This window comes from Centropristis striata, chromosome 2 (genome assembly GCF_030273125.1).
Source record: "Centropristis striata isolate RG_2023a ecotype Rhode Island chromosome 2, C.striata_1.0, whole genome shotgun sequence".
Lineage (NCBI taxonomy): Eukaryota > Metazoa > Chordata > Actinopteri > Perciformes > Serranidae > Centropristis > Centropristis striata.
Genome location: NC_081518.1, coordinates 21,006,429 through 21,021,196, shown reverse-complemented (window position 1 = coordinate 21,021,196; position 14,768 = coordinate 21,006,429). Strand labels below are relative to the sequence as shown.

The window sequence follows — 14,768 nt, the reverse complement described above, 5'->3', positions numbered from 1 at the left end:
CATCCGGCCTTGATAACAACCTGCATTGGATATTTATACTGTGAACTGTGTCCAGCTCAGGGGCACGGGAATGCCTTTATATCATTTATTTATTATTATTTGCTTCTGTATATATTAGGACGGCGTATTAGGGCCAAGTATGAAAAAAAAAATACGGACCCAGGGGAGGGGGGGCAATACTGGTCCATGCCTCACTGGGTCCGTTCGGTGCCACAAATGCAAGCACACACACACTTCAAAGATGAATAAAGATTTCATGTACTAGCCACCATGGCACGCATAAAGACGCATCACATGAGAATGCCCGTGAGGAATGAAGGCTGGGAACAATAAACCTAATGCTGTGAAAAAAGTTTAGACTAACGTTACACACTGTAACTGTCAACAAGGAGCAGAAGAGGTCTGAAAGACAGCGCTCTGTGTGCCGACAGGCTGGAGGGGAGCGTCAGTCGGATCACTCATAAACAATAGCTGTGTCCCAATGTCAAGGAAGGATGCTCAAACGGCTGGATTTGAAGGACACTACGTCATCGACATCCGCTGAAGGACTGTCCCAATGTCGAGGATGCTCCGGAGGACAGAGTCCTTCTGTTGCCCAAATTCCAAGGATGCATGTGTGTATCCCCGTGCGCTCCCATTACCCGTAAAGCATTGCACACACCGGTCTACCAGGAGATTTAAAAATGGCGAGCGTAGAAACAGCGACGCCGGCAGCGCAATATGAATTTAAATATAGAAGTATTTTCAGTTTACACTGAATGTTGTCACCTAACTTACAAAACGTGTGTTCAGAGTCAAGCAAAAACATATGAATAAGCAAATACCAGAATATTTAGCTCAAAGATAATAAACGTCATATTGATACATTGCCGGTTAAGTTAATTAATGCCGTCTCAGTAGCTAAAGTTATTGTTAATTAATTTATATGCGTCAGATTATGATGTACTATGTGCAACTATGCCATTCAGAAAGTTATACATTTCTTTATTGTGTTTACAGAGACCGAAAGTCCGCTATTATCCGTTATTGTTATTTATAAATAACTGTTATTGTACTGTACTGTAAAATAGAAAATAAAAAATCATAGAACATATTTCCATGATGAATTATGCGCCGCTACTTTTATGAAACTAAGTAGCGGCCAAATTCAGCCAGGATCAGTTAAATATTCAGGTTTAATCCACTTTGTGGCTTTTACTTGCTAAATCGTGGAGATTCAACCTTAAAGCATCTTCTTCCATTTTCACAAATATGTGTCAGAGTGCTGATGCCAAAGACACAACCATCTATCTATCTATCTATCTATCTATCTATCTATCTATCTATCTATCTATCTATCTATCTATCTATCTATCAGGGGCGGCTGGCCCATAGAGGGCGCTAGGGCGCTGCCCCCCTTGACCCACAAAAAAATATATATAAATAAATAAATAATATTAATAATAATAAATTATACAAATTATTAATATTTGTGCGTTTGAAATATGACTGCACCCAGTAATATGTGTAAAATATGATAGAAAATCATCTGTGCAAGATGTATGCTTTTCCTACATGTCCCCTGTCCCGTGCTTCAAGAGCTCTGGGGCGATGGAGAAATCGCCCCAAGAAGGCGGGTCTATGTAACTGTTAAGCCAATTACTAATTTAAGATGTGAACGCATGACATAAAATTTGGCCAATCAGCGTCCTCAAATCCAATCCGCTTGGGGCGATTATTTTATCGCCCCAAGCGAGCCACTGCTAAGGTCAGAACGAGGCTGTAAGGCGCCATTTTTACAACATGACAATGGCGAGCACGATCACTGACGCTCTTCCAAGACCCAACCCTAACTCGGTTAAATCTCTCGTTCAAGACCCATTTGAGAGGAGAACTTTGGCGGAGAAGCTACGGGTGAAAGAGCTGGGCCCAGAACAACCTGACCTCTCAATCCGACAGCAGGCCAGCGAAAAAGGGAAGCGGTATATGCGCGGCTTCTCCCGTAGCTGGTACAGCAGAAAGGCCTGGCTAGCCGGGTGCGGTCATGCTAATGCCTTATTTTGCTTTCCGTGCTTGCTTTTTAAAACTACGGGGACAGATCCAGCATGGACCGTTACCGGAGTGAGGGATATGAAGCACCTGTCAGAGAAAGTCAGGAAACATGAGAGCACCAGGACACACATGGATAACTCTGTCAAGCTAGCTGTGCTAGGGAGGGTGAACATCGCTACGCAGCTGGACGACGGCCACCGGGTTGCTGTGAGGAAACACAACGAGGAGGTGGATAAAAACAGGCACATTTTATCCAAGATAATCGATTGTGTTAAGTTTTGCGGAGCTTTTGAGTTGGCGTTGCGTGGGCATGATGAGACTGACTCCTCGGACAACCCTGGCATTTTCAGGGGATTGGTGGATTTTGTTGCCTCCCTGGACAGTGTGCTGGAGGAGCACCTGAAGGCAGCTACCGTTTTTAAAGGCACGTCGAAGACTATTCAAAACGAGCTGTTGGACTGCATGCTATCAGTGCTAAAGGAGTACATTCTGGAGGAAGTAATGAGCGCTGATTTTATCGCCATTCAAGCCGACGAGACGACTGACATTTCCACCCACTGTCAGCTGGTGCTTGTGCTACGCTACCTCGATGCAAACAGTAACATCCAAGAGCGGTTTTTCGAGTTCATCACCATCCAGAACGCAACCGCCGACACCATCGCTACAGCACTTCTGGAGAGGCTAAGCACCATACTCCCAGATGGACACAAGGCCAAACTAGTGTGATGAGGGGAGCCACCGGCGGAGTGCAGCGTAAGATAACGGATGTATACGAAAATGCTCACTACGTCCACTGCTATGCGCATCAGCTGAACCTCATCATGCAGCAGGCAACATCACACATCCCCAGAATCGGCACTTTTTTTTCCGACCTTGCAGGATTTTCTGCCTTCTTCTCCAGGTCACCCAAGCGAACCACCGTGCTTGACCAAGTGGTTGCGCATAGACTTCCTAGAGCCTCTCCAACACGGTGGAACTTCCACAGTCGCGCTGTTAACACTGTGTACGAGCACAAGGATGACCTCTTAAAGTGTTTCCAGACCATCAGAGACTCTGGCAGCTTTGATCCCTCAACTGTCAGAGAGGCTGGGGGCTTTGTGAGGATGCTTGAAGACGAGGCTTTCTGTTTTTTCCTGGCATTGTTCCACAAGATCATGCCAAATGTGGACATGCTCTTCAACCAGCTGCAGAAGAGGAACATCGACCCTGTCTTCATTAAAGCACTTGTCCAGAGGTTCACAGACAGCATGCTAACGATCAGGTAAATAACTATTTTTACTACTGGCTGATGAAGCTGTTGTTGTTAGAAAGATGAGTTGCTCACTTTCGACAATGTAAAGCCCTAAATGTGCCTTCAAAGTGAATGATTATTATAGAGCACATCACAATTATATTTGTGTTTAACTGTTTTAAAAGGAAAGATTAGAGTCTGTCAGATTTGGATAATAATGCAGGTAAAGTAGTTATTAAACACAGTGTAATAACAGGCTTAATCAGGTGTCCACCAGGTCAATTTCTAGAAGAGGCCTAGTTGTTATTGAAGATTAACTTTTTTGTCATTCAGACTATAATTTACACAGGACAAGTGCACAGCAGTACGTAATTACGTTGCATCTGGCTCACAAATGTAATAGAAAAATGCTAAAAAAAAAAAAAAACTGACAAAAAATGTCAAAGACCAAAAGCAGCGCAGCTTGTGGAAGTCTTTTTTGTTTTTGTTAAGAAGCAGAAAATCAGTCTTATGAACTAACTTCTCATTCAGTATATCACACAAGTAATAAATACTAAGTTAATGATGTACATCACAGTTTAAAAGCAGTTACTAGACATAAGTGTTAGTCCCTGAGTGTGTGTATATGTGAGTCAGTGGATGTGCATGTGTGTGTTGAGGGGGAGGTGACTGGGAGTTAAGGAGTCTGATGGTAAGTTAACAACTTAAACTTTATTTTTTGGATCAGGGCCTCCATTTCCTCTCTGTGTGGGGACAGCGCATCTGACGAGCAGCAGCAGCCCATAAAGCGACGGAGGATGCTGGGACCAGGAGAACAACAGAGGCTGGCTACAGAGGTAAGTTGTGATGTAATTGTTAGTGTTTTCAGGCCTGATGGTATGTAGCCCAGGATGGCATATTGCCACAACTGACTTCAGTCGAATGATGCAGCAGGCAGTCTGTAATTTATATTTGCATTCATATTTTTGCTCACTCAGTGGATTCCAGGATTATGACAGAGCAGTCACAAGCAGCGTGATGATTTTTTGTCATCCACACACATAAGAAATAAATTCAGTGTATAAGGCATCCTCACATGTAACAAAATATGTGGTTTATTTATTGAAATGTCCCTGTAGACCTTGTTTTGTTGGGGAAACCAATAGGAAGTTAAAGATCAGGAGAAGTAAAGATACTGTAAAGTGCAATTAGGAATAATGTTAAAACCTTAGTAATCATATACTTGACTTGGACAAAGGCATGTGTTCAGTCAGAATTACTTTAATCAAAATATCTTTCTTGCAAATTTAAGCTGATGATGAATCTTTTACAGATATGTGATACCATCCTGGTGCATACCAAGGAGTGGTTCTCCTTCACCCAGCACCTCATCAGCGCAACACTGTTGCACGGAGAGTTGTTCCCACAACACAGTGTGAAGTTCCCCGATACAGCGCTTGAAACAACAGTGGAGGTGTACCCCATGTTGAACAAGGCCAAGCTCAAAACAGAACTGTCCCTCATCTATGACAACAGTGAGTTCAAGGCTTGCAGTGGTGCAGTGCCTCTGTACCAGTTCTTCATGGAGAACAACCTTCAGAGCACTTTCACAGAGACTGTCAGCCTCCTGAAGATCCTCATCACCACACCCATGACAACAGCTGAATCCGAGAGGTGCTTCTCTACTCTGAAGAGGATCAAGACCTTCCTGAGAAACACCATGACACAGGATCGCATGAATGCTCTGGCTATGCTCTCCATGGAGAAGAAACTTGTTAGGGACATTCCTGACTTTAATAATCGGGTCATTGAGAAGTTTGCCACTCAGAAGGAGAGAAGGGCAAAATTCCTGTATAAATAAGATGAGACACACACACACCCTCACACACACACACACACGCACACACACACACACACACACACTGCAGCTCTGACCACGTTTCTTTGTATATAGTTGACCTTAGCATAAGACATCAGTCAGTAATGTATGACACTCTATAAATACCTAATATTTTGTCTTAATAGTGTGTTAATATTAATAATTAATGTATATGTTTCTAGAATGTAAACACTAACCAGACTCAGTCTGTAATCTACTGATGCTTACTGTACCTTCTGAGCACATTACAGCTACAACTAATGATAATTTTCACTACCTATTAATCTGCTGATTATTTTCTTGATTGTTTAGTATATAAAATGTTTACTGTAATTTCACAGAGCCTAAAGTGACAAGTTCAATTTCAAATACAAATGGAAAGCTTGTGTTGTTCAATATGTTGTTTATGTTTTTGTGTTAGAATGCCTCAACTTTTTAATATTGGCATTAAATAATTACTGACTATTTCACAGAGCACTGGTTTCCTGTAGTTTGTGTTCAATTGTATTGGGATGGTTACTGAAACTGAATATGGCACAGCCCCACCTAGAATATTCTTCACCAGCCGCCACTGCTATCTATCTATCTATATTAAACTGATAACAACAGATAATAGACGTGATCTTAGCCAAAAGGCCGAGAGCGGCGCTGAATTTAAGCAGGAGTGATGAGTAATTCATATGTAATACATTTAGTTGAAAAGGTTAAAAAGGGATAAAATATTTACATTCATTCATTTCATTTCTGTTTACGAAAGTTAAATTACTGTGTACAGTGACTCATACAGACCACAAGGTGGCAGTATCGTGCTACTCTAGAGTCAAAGGTCAAGAATTAGTGTTGGTTTAGCAGAAGAAGTCAGTAAAAACAAACCCAAAGAAGTTTTCAGTAGTGTTATGCTGTTCATTGTTTTCCTCTGTAATACTGCACGATGGTTCAGTAAAGGTTTGAACTAAGAAAAAGAGTTTCCGGACGTTTTTATAGAACCTACAGTTAAGTTCCCACATTTTGGTGCCGAAAACCCGGGACTTTAGATTAACTTCAGACGGAGTTAGCCGATAGCTGTAGCTAGCTTACCAAGCTAAAGACGATCCGAGACAAGATGACGGAGCAGATACAGAGACTGAAACAACGGCGAGGAGTGCTAAGAGCATCCACCACGAAGCTGCTGAGGGCAATAGAGGAGGAAACTGTCAAGGATAACGTGAGTTGCGACCGCCTGCGGGAGCTGCTGTCGATATTGTCGGCTAAACAACAGAATCTCCTGGATTTGAATAAAGACATTGAAGGTGAGATACCGATGGATGAGCTACAGGCGGACCTGATGAAAACAATGGACTATCAGGACAATCTTAACTTATAGAAAGCCCGTGCAACAAGGCTAGTTGATAGAGAAGAGGCTTCAGCGGGCAAACGGAGCACGCCTCGGCTGAGCGATGTGAGTACACACTCAAGCAGACTGACCAACAGGCCGTCAGTGAAGTTACCAAAGCTGTACATAAATAAATATGACAGCGAAATATCGATGTGGCAGGAGTTTTGGGATCAATTTGAGACTGCTATCCATGAGAACAGGGAGCTGAACAAAACTGAAAAGCTGACATATCTCAAGTCATATCTCGTGGGTCCAGCAGCAAGAGCACTAGCAGGGCTAAAAATAATAGAGAACAATTATGACATTGCCATAGATATGCTTAAGGAGAGATTTGGAAGAAAAGACCTGGTGGTGAGTGCACATATGAATAAACTGCTCAGCTTGACTCCAGTTAAGAAATCTTCAGACATTGCCGCCTTGAGACAGCTCTATGATGAGTGTGATGTCCAGATTAGAGGCTTGAAGTCACTAGGGGTGGTCTCAGATACATATGGAGGATTGCTGTGCCCCATATTACTGCAGATGATCCCAGATGACCTTGCTCTTGCTTACACACGTAAAACAGATTCAGGACAGGAGCTGAAGGTCCAAGGGCTTGTCACTTTCCTACAGCAAGAAGTTTTGAAAGCAGAGAGCGTGCCATGCACTTAACAAAACTGGGAAGCCTTAACAAAGACCCACAACCTGCTCAACAGCATCGTCACAAACCAGATCCATGGGGTGGAAAATTCAGAAAACAAACTTTCCATCAGCTGCAACTCTCCACACAAGCAGCTCAAACTCTACCTAAAGCTGTTTATTCTGTGACAGTACAAGCCATAAATCAGAACAGTGTACAGATGATACAGTCAGCATGCGAAAGGAAAAGTTGAAGAAAATGGGGAGGTGTTTTGTGTGCTTTGGACAACGGCATCTGGCCAAATTCTGCCGAACCAAGGGCATCTCTTGTAGCAAGTGTGGACGGAGACACAACCTCCCTATGTGTGATAAGGATGAGCAGACTGAGCCCCCAAATACTGCTCAAGAGACAACTGAAGCTGTCATTTCTTCTGTAGCTCCCCACACAGTGAACACAAGCACAGAAAAACCAAATACAGTTCTGCTGCAAACAGTAACAGCGTGGGCAGAGGGACCAAAGGGGAGGAGAAAGGTGCGCTGCTTAATGGATGGAGGAAGTCAGAGGAGTTTCGTCCTGCAGAAACAGGTAAAGACACTGGGGTTACCTGTTGTGAAAAAAGAGACTTTAAAGCTCCACACCTTTGGCAGTAGCAGCCCAGCAACAAAGCAACACAGCATTGTGAAATTAGTTCTGCAAAATCTTGGCAACAAAGAACTAAACATCGAGAATGAAGCTGTGAAACACCGCAAGTGAGCTCCGCTATCATGCAGGTTCCAGGAGAACAAATCAGGCAACAGCTAGAGAAAAAGGGGCTGCCATCAGGAGATGTTTCAGGCAGCAGTGGTGAAGATCTGGAGCTGTCAGTACTGATAGGTGCCGACTAGTACTGGAAAATGGTGTCTGGCAGAGTGGAAAGACTATCAGAGTCCCTGGTTGCCATAGAAACTATATTCGGCTGGACAATGCAAGGACCAGTGTCCATGTCAAGAATGAGTGAAGCTTCATGCATGACGATTTGCATTGAGGAAGCCACGTTTCTAACCAGTTACGTGCATTCTGGGAAATAGAGTCTCTGGGCATCTCCAGCAAGGATGGAGAACGACCTGATGACACTGCCGCGCAACAGAACTTTGACAGGTCAGTCAGATACAGTCAAGAGCGATATGAAGTCGAGTTGCCATGGACAGACATAGACAAGATGCACCTGAACTCCCAGACAATCTGAGAATTGCCCGGAAAAGATTTGAGGGGCTGAAAAGAAGACTGAAAGCTGACGTGACACTGTTCAAGGGATACAGTGATGTGATTCAAGACTATCTTCAGCAGGGAATATGTGAAGAAATACCAGACAACAGTCACAAAGCAGGCACTGAGGACAGCACTGTCAAGTACTACTTGCCTCACCATGCTGTAATAAGAGAGGACAAGGCAACAACCAAGCTTAGAGTTGTTTTCGATGCTTCATCACATGAGGACAGCTGTCCCTCTCTTAATGACTGCCTGCTCGCTGGACCAAATCTAAACCCAGATCTCCTAACCGTCTTGGTGAGATTCAGGCTGCACCCAATCGCATTCATGGCAGACATCACTAAAGCATTCCTGCAAATATCTGTTGCTGACAAGGACAGAGATGCTTTGAGATTCCTGTGGCTCACAGGACCTCCTGATGCTGAGGACACCAAATCACGCACACTAAGGATGGCTCGTGTGGTGTTTGGAGTGTCATCAAGCCCATTCTTGCTTGCAGCTACAATCAGAAACCACTTGGAGAAATACAAGACAAGTCACCCACAGGCTGTTAACACTCTGAAAGACTCCCTGTATGTTGATGACTTCATTGCCAGCTCAAGCAATGTTGAAGATGCTTATGCACTAACTACACATGCGAAAGAGATCCTGTCCACGGCTGGCATGAACCTCTGTAAGTGAACAACAAATTCTGCGGAGCTGAAGGCCAAGTGGCTGCAAGAGGGTTTCAACTTCGCTCTGGAACCTGAAGCACACGGCTGTGTGTTAAAGGTGCTCAGTCTGGTATGGAGACCAGAAACTGACGACTTCGTTTTCAACCTCAAACATCTGATGGACATTTTCCACAAGAGAGAGAACGCAAAGAGGAGTGTCCTGCGGTCGTCAGCTAAAGTGTTTGACCCCATGGGATTTCTGACGCCATTCACCATTAGAGAAAAATGTCTCTTCCAGGACATGTGGCAAAGGGGCATCAGCTGGGATGAGAAGCTGCCAGACGACCTCGCTCAAGGGTGGCAGCTATGGTGTGTGGAACTGCTCCAGCTGCATCAGATAGCCATTCCCAGGTGGTATGGAACCGACAAACTGCAAAATGGACAGAACCAAGTTCTTCATGTGTTCAGTGATGCAAGTGAGAGGGCCTATGGCGCAGCAGCGTATCTCCAAGGTCAGACAGCTGAGGGGAAAACTGTAACCAGACTGATCATGTCCAAATCAAGAGTTGCACCCATTAAGAAACTCACCCTGCCACGTCTTGAGTTAATTGGAGCTCTGTTCGCAGCGAGGCTGGGAAACAACCTGTTAAAGGCGCTAAACATGCACACAAGCCAGATCTGCATGTGGTCAGACTCCATGATAGTCATCCAGTGGATCCGAAGCTCAGCGCAAAGATGGAAACAGTTTGTCGCTAATAGAGTGACAGATATAGTCACTGACCCCACCAGAAGCCTGGTCACACTGTAGTGGGAAATTAAACCCAGCCATTTCTGAGTTCAGCAAAGCAGCCAGAGCTAGTAAACAAAAAGCTCTGTGAAGAGGACATACAGGCTGAGCTCAAGTCAAGCCATGTCACAGTCCAGCTGAGTAACACAGAAAATGTACCACCAGATCCGCTGATGAAGCTGGAGAACTACAGCAAACTGAGGACTGTACTCAGAATCACAGCCTGGATTAAAAGATTCATCCACAACTGTCTCTCGAAGGAAAAAAGACAAGGAGAGCTGACATCCGAAGAGGTGGCTCATCCGAAGAGGCACAAAATCAAAGTTTCCAGAGAGAGATAAGTGAAATAAGAGCCGGACGAGACATACACAAGGACTCAAAAATCAGAGACCTCAAGCCATTTCTTGATGAAAATGGTTTAGTCTGTGTGGGAGGGAGACTGCAACATTCAGACCTCAGCTTCAGTGAGCAGCATCCATGGATCTTACCTCCCAATCACAGTTTTTCTAAAATGCTGATTAAACACAGTCATGATCAAGTGATGCACTCAGGAATGAGAGACACTCTGGTGCAACTAAGAGACAAATATTGGATTCCCCGAGCCCGACAACTGGTGAAGGGGATGATTGCAGTTTGCACCACTTGTAAAAGATTCAGAGCAAAAGCCATGCAGCAGATAACTGCGCCTCTGCCAAGAGATCGGATCACAGAATCACCTCCTTTTGAAACTGTAGGAGTGGACTTTGCTGGCCCACTGTATGTTAAGAGCAAGAGCTGCGTAGAAAAAACATACATAGCATTGTTCACCTGTGCAGTTACCCATGCAGTCCACCTCGAATTGGTGAAAAAAGCCATCGATTGCTGGAAAGCCATCAAGGAGCCTGAAATGCTCAAGTACTTCTCCAACAAGGGCATCTCATGGAAGTACATTGCAGAACGAGCAGCTTGGTGGGTTTTTTTTTGGGAGAGACTGGTTAGATCAGTAAAGACATGTCTGAGAAAGGTAATGGGAAGAGCTTCACTGAGCTTTGAGGAGCTATCATCTCTACTAGCAGAGGTAGAGGCAACAATTAATTCAAGACCACTCACCTTTGTCTACAGTGAACCAGAAGAACCTCAGCCTCTGACACCAGCCCACTTCCTTATTGGAAAACGACTCTCCTCTCTGCCACCCAAGCCCATTCATGCTGCAAAGCAAACTTTCAACTGCAGCCGAGAGGAGCTGACTCGAAGATGGAAATATCGCCAGCGCCTTCTCACCGACTTCTGGATTCGCTGGAAAAGGGAGTATTTACTGGAGCTGAGATCCGCCCACACCACAAACACTCCACGGCCCACACCTCTAAAAGAGGGTGATCTGGTACTCATCGGAGATGACAAAGTGCCACGCCAGATCTGGAAAACTGGCATGGTCAAGGAACTCTTCATGGAAAGAGATGGACTTTTGAGATCCTGTGCTGTGCGCACATCAGACAGGACAATATTAAGAAGACCAGTTCAACTCCTATATCCTTTTTTCCGGACGTTTTTACCTACAGTTAAGTTCCCACAACACCCAAAACAGAGTGAATCATGGAAAAGCTGGAGACATCCCGCAGGTAGAATTGAATGAAATGTGGTGATGTAGTACCATCACCTCATGTTATGTGTTTTTACGCGTGCCATGGTGGCTGGGCCCCTCTCCCCTGGGTCCCTATTTATTTATTTTTTCATACATGGCCCTAATACGCCGTTGTAGTAGACGATCCTGGTGATAAATGAATCATTTGATATCCCAGAACATAATTGTGTCCGCTGAACACCGGCCAATATTTTATTAGGTTGGATGATTAAGGTAAAATGTAAATTATGTCACTCAGATCAAAGCTACACTCAGCAATGATCAGACTCATGTGGGACTGATGAAAATGAGCAAGTGTTTCTTGCTGAAGGACAGACTCTCATACTCTCTACTGTTTCTTTTTTTTAAAAACTTGAATAATATCCATAATAAATCTGTATGGTGGAAAAACAGATCATGAAAAGGAAAAAAAAGCTTCTGGAGCGATCTTTCTCTTAATTTATTATAAATGAAGAAATATGTTTGTGGTGTTTTTGTTGTTTAGAGCCACAATAAAACAGATTTTAACTACATGGTTAATCATATAAATAAAATATAAAACTTGTGGTGACACACTTTAGTTCAATCTGTGATCTGTTTTCACTAGTTTGAAACTACAGCGATGTTGCAATGTGTAAGATAAATCTGATCAGCTGCAGCATCTAATCAATAACTGATGTCCAGTCAGGGGGCGGGGACACCGCTAAAAGACTTCCGCTTAGGATGCTCGCATGTATCCTCGATTGTGCCTCCTCCGATATGCCTCCTCTATCCTCTATCCTCTGCGCACAAATAAGAGCTCTGGAACGGTCGTAAAGATGGCGCCCGCGAAAGAACTTCAGGTTCAAGTGAGGATAGAGGATAGAGGAGGCGAAAATTAAGGGACTTGGAACGCACCCCATGTCTCTTAAATCGTTTCCTCTCTCCTTGCTTCGTTTCATGCATCCCCCCGGTGGGCGGGACTAAGACGCAAGGAAAGTGAGGGAAGCAGGAATGCGGAATAAGGGACATGAGACGCAGCCCTAGTGTAACAGCCAGCCTGTCCACGCCCTCCCATCCATCCCCTAGGTATGTTGTGCGGCGCCGATTCGCCCTTCTGTGGTTTTGTGTTTCTCCGGAAAAGGGTGTTTTTGTTTTTTTTCTCTCTTGAGGAGGTTTTCATTTAAAGGTACAGAGGGTTTTTTTTCCTCTCTCCCCGCATTATTCTACACATGAACTGAAAAACAAAGGAATGAACTGTAAATGACCAATTTGTTGGACTTTGACAGTGAATACAGTTTTCATTAACACAGATGCTTTCGTGCTTTCATTTGTTTGTTGACTATAAGGTTCTGGGTATTATAAAAAGGGATACGCTGAAAGGTATTACCTTTGTGTGGTTAAAATGTTGCGGGTATAAATTGTGTGGGGTTGGGAGTTTTGTCTCATTGGTGCTAAGGATCTTGGAATGCCAAAACGTATCAACTTTTGTTGTTGTTTGTGATGTGTATGGAGTACAGTCCCATTATGCATTCCCATTAGTTTATTTTGTAAAAGTCTCGTCCATAAACAGCAAAAACAGTTAAATTACAAACATTGGTAATGCAAAACATGTTCCAAATACAAGCATAACAAAGATCTGAAGGAAATTAAAAAAAACATAAGTTTACATACAGAATGTGTTTTAACCAGCTATCATCAAAAAAATAAATAGGTCTATATCTCATGACAACAATAGCAGAAGCAAAGTAAAGGCAACTGACACAGAGTTAAAAGACAGAGTAGTCTGGTATCATCTTTAATCAATCTAAGTAAACTCTCACAGGGACAATGATTCATTTGAGAATTTCAAAATGCATTATTACACATTTTCTGATGAAAACCCTTTTCACAGTTCTCAGTGTCCTTAGAAAGTAATGTGGTTCAGTTTACTGTCGTTGAGACAAGGCACCAGAAAAAAAAGTGGATTAAGTATTCTTTTTCTTCCAAGTCCATCGCATACCAACGAATATCTGATTTTAAATTGAGAACCAATGGACACTCTCATACAATGAGCTGGAGTACAACAGTAGAGCATGCCACTATAAAAAGCTTTGAAATTAACAGTGATCTATTTCACAGATACACAGAAAAACAGATGTATCACTTTTCCATAAAAAGATGAGCTGTTACCTAGAGCAGTCCAAGTAGAATAGTGGTCCTATATTCTACAACAAAAGTAAAATATACGGATATAGTTAATTTTGAGTTACAATGTGTAACCCACTTGTGCACAACACTTCATACATTTATCTATGAATTTCCTTTTGTCTTTTCTGGTTACATAAAAGAGTAACATATATGGTGATGGACAATGTTTTTTACAGTTCGTCACTATTCCATGAATCCCTCCCATAATTCTCCTTGTAAAAAAAGCAATTTTAAGCTACAGCTAGAGTGATCAGTACACTGCAATACCCAACATATATCATAGATGGTAGGAGAGTATATATATGGAAGTCTTATCAAATGCATCTGTACACAGTGACAGGTGATCATGAGGGATACAATACAGATAGGTATGCACAGGCCAGTATAAATACTGATTGATGGCTATCTACACCATGTGTGATTATGAAGCACTGAGAAAAACATGAGCCACTCCAACCAGCTGTTTCAACTGGTTTAAATGTGACATGTAGTGACATGACTGCATCATATCATGTCAGAGTAGAGTAGAGATGTATTGATACCGTCTTTTTATTGTGAAAGGTTTTGTGACCCTTTGAGCTCATATAATAAGTCACTTTTCAACCATAATTGGAGGCAGTCATTTACTGTATTGTAGTATGGAGAATGGCAGGGTTGTGAACAAATAACACTACTGAATCTTTAGCTAAAAATGTGAATAGAACTTCAGAATAGAAAGTAATTTAGATTAAAATACCTGAAACAGGCCTGTGTATAGCACTAGTTAGGACTTCGCAATTAATCAAATTTTAATCGTGATCACGATTTTGGCCGCCATGATTAAATTAACCTGGTCGTCTGCAATATCTCCATTTCAAAATGCGTCTCTCCTGCATATCTAATCAAGCACTTTCTACACCAGTAGTCCACCAACCACCAGGGGGCGAACGCATAGTTAAGGTTCATGTAGCCTAAATAAATAACGAGCGAGCGCTAAGCAGGATGTGACGTAGTGCTGGACGCCACAACAACACGCGCCATTTGTAACAGCCAGCGAAGCAATCTTGGCAATTTAGCAACTTTGTTGCTATATCTAGCGACTTTTCAGACGCCTTTAGTGACAATTTTTCCAAAAAAGCGACTAGCAACAAATCCAGCTAATTTTTCTGCTATTATTGGAGACTTTTGGAGACTCGTTTTTACGAGTTACAAAAGTTT

The 14,768-nt window shown here is 43.0% G+C and overlaps 2 protein-coding genes across 2 annotated transcripts in view; both read left to right on the top strand.

Moving 5' to 3' along the window:
• LOC131993817 (uncharacterized) overlaps positions 1–14,768 on the top strand; it is a 107,018-nt gene that overhangs the window by 48,681 nt on the left and 43,569 nt on the right. The gene's annotated exons all lie outside the window — the stretch shown is intronic.
• Positions 2,732–5,623, top strand: LOC131993809 (uncharacterized). The gene is made up of 3 exons (XM_059359861.1): positions 2,732–3,292; positions 3,990–4,098; positions 4,575–5,623. The coding sequence occupies exons 1-3, from the start codon at positions 2,757–2,759 to the stop codon at positions 5,100–5,102; spliced, it is 1,173 nt and encodes a 390-aa protein (XP_059215844.1). The 5' UTR covers positions 2,732–2,756; the 3' UTR covers positions 5,103–5,623.

Coding starts and splice junctions, on each gene's coding strand:
- LOC131993809 (XM_059359861.1), top strand. CDS start 2,757: ATGAGGGGAGCCACCGGCGGAGTGCAGCGTAAGATAACGGATGTATAC. Junction 3,293..3,989: donor GACAGCATGCTAACGATCAG/GTAAATAACTAT, acceptor TTTTTGGATCAG/GGCCTCCATTTCCTCTCTGT. Junction 4,099..4,574: donor AACAGAGGCTGGCTACAGAG/GTAAGTTGTGAT, acceptor AATCTTTTACAG/ATATGTGATACCATCCTGGT.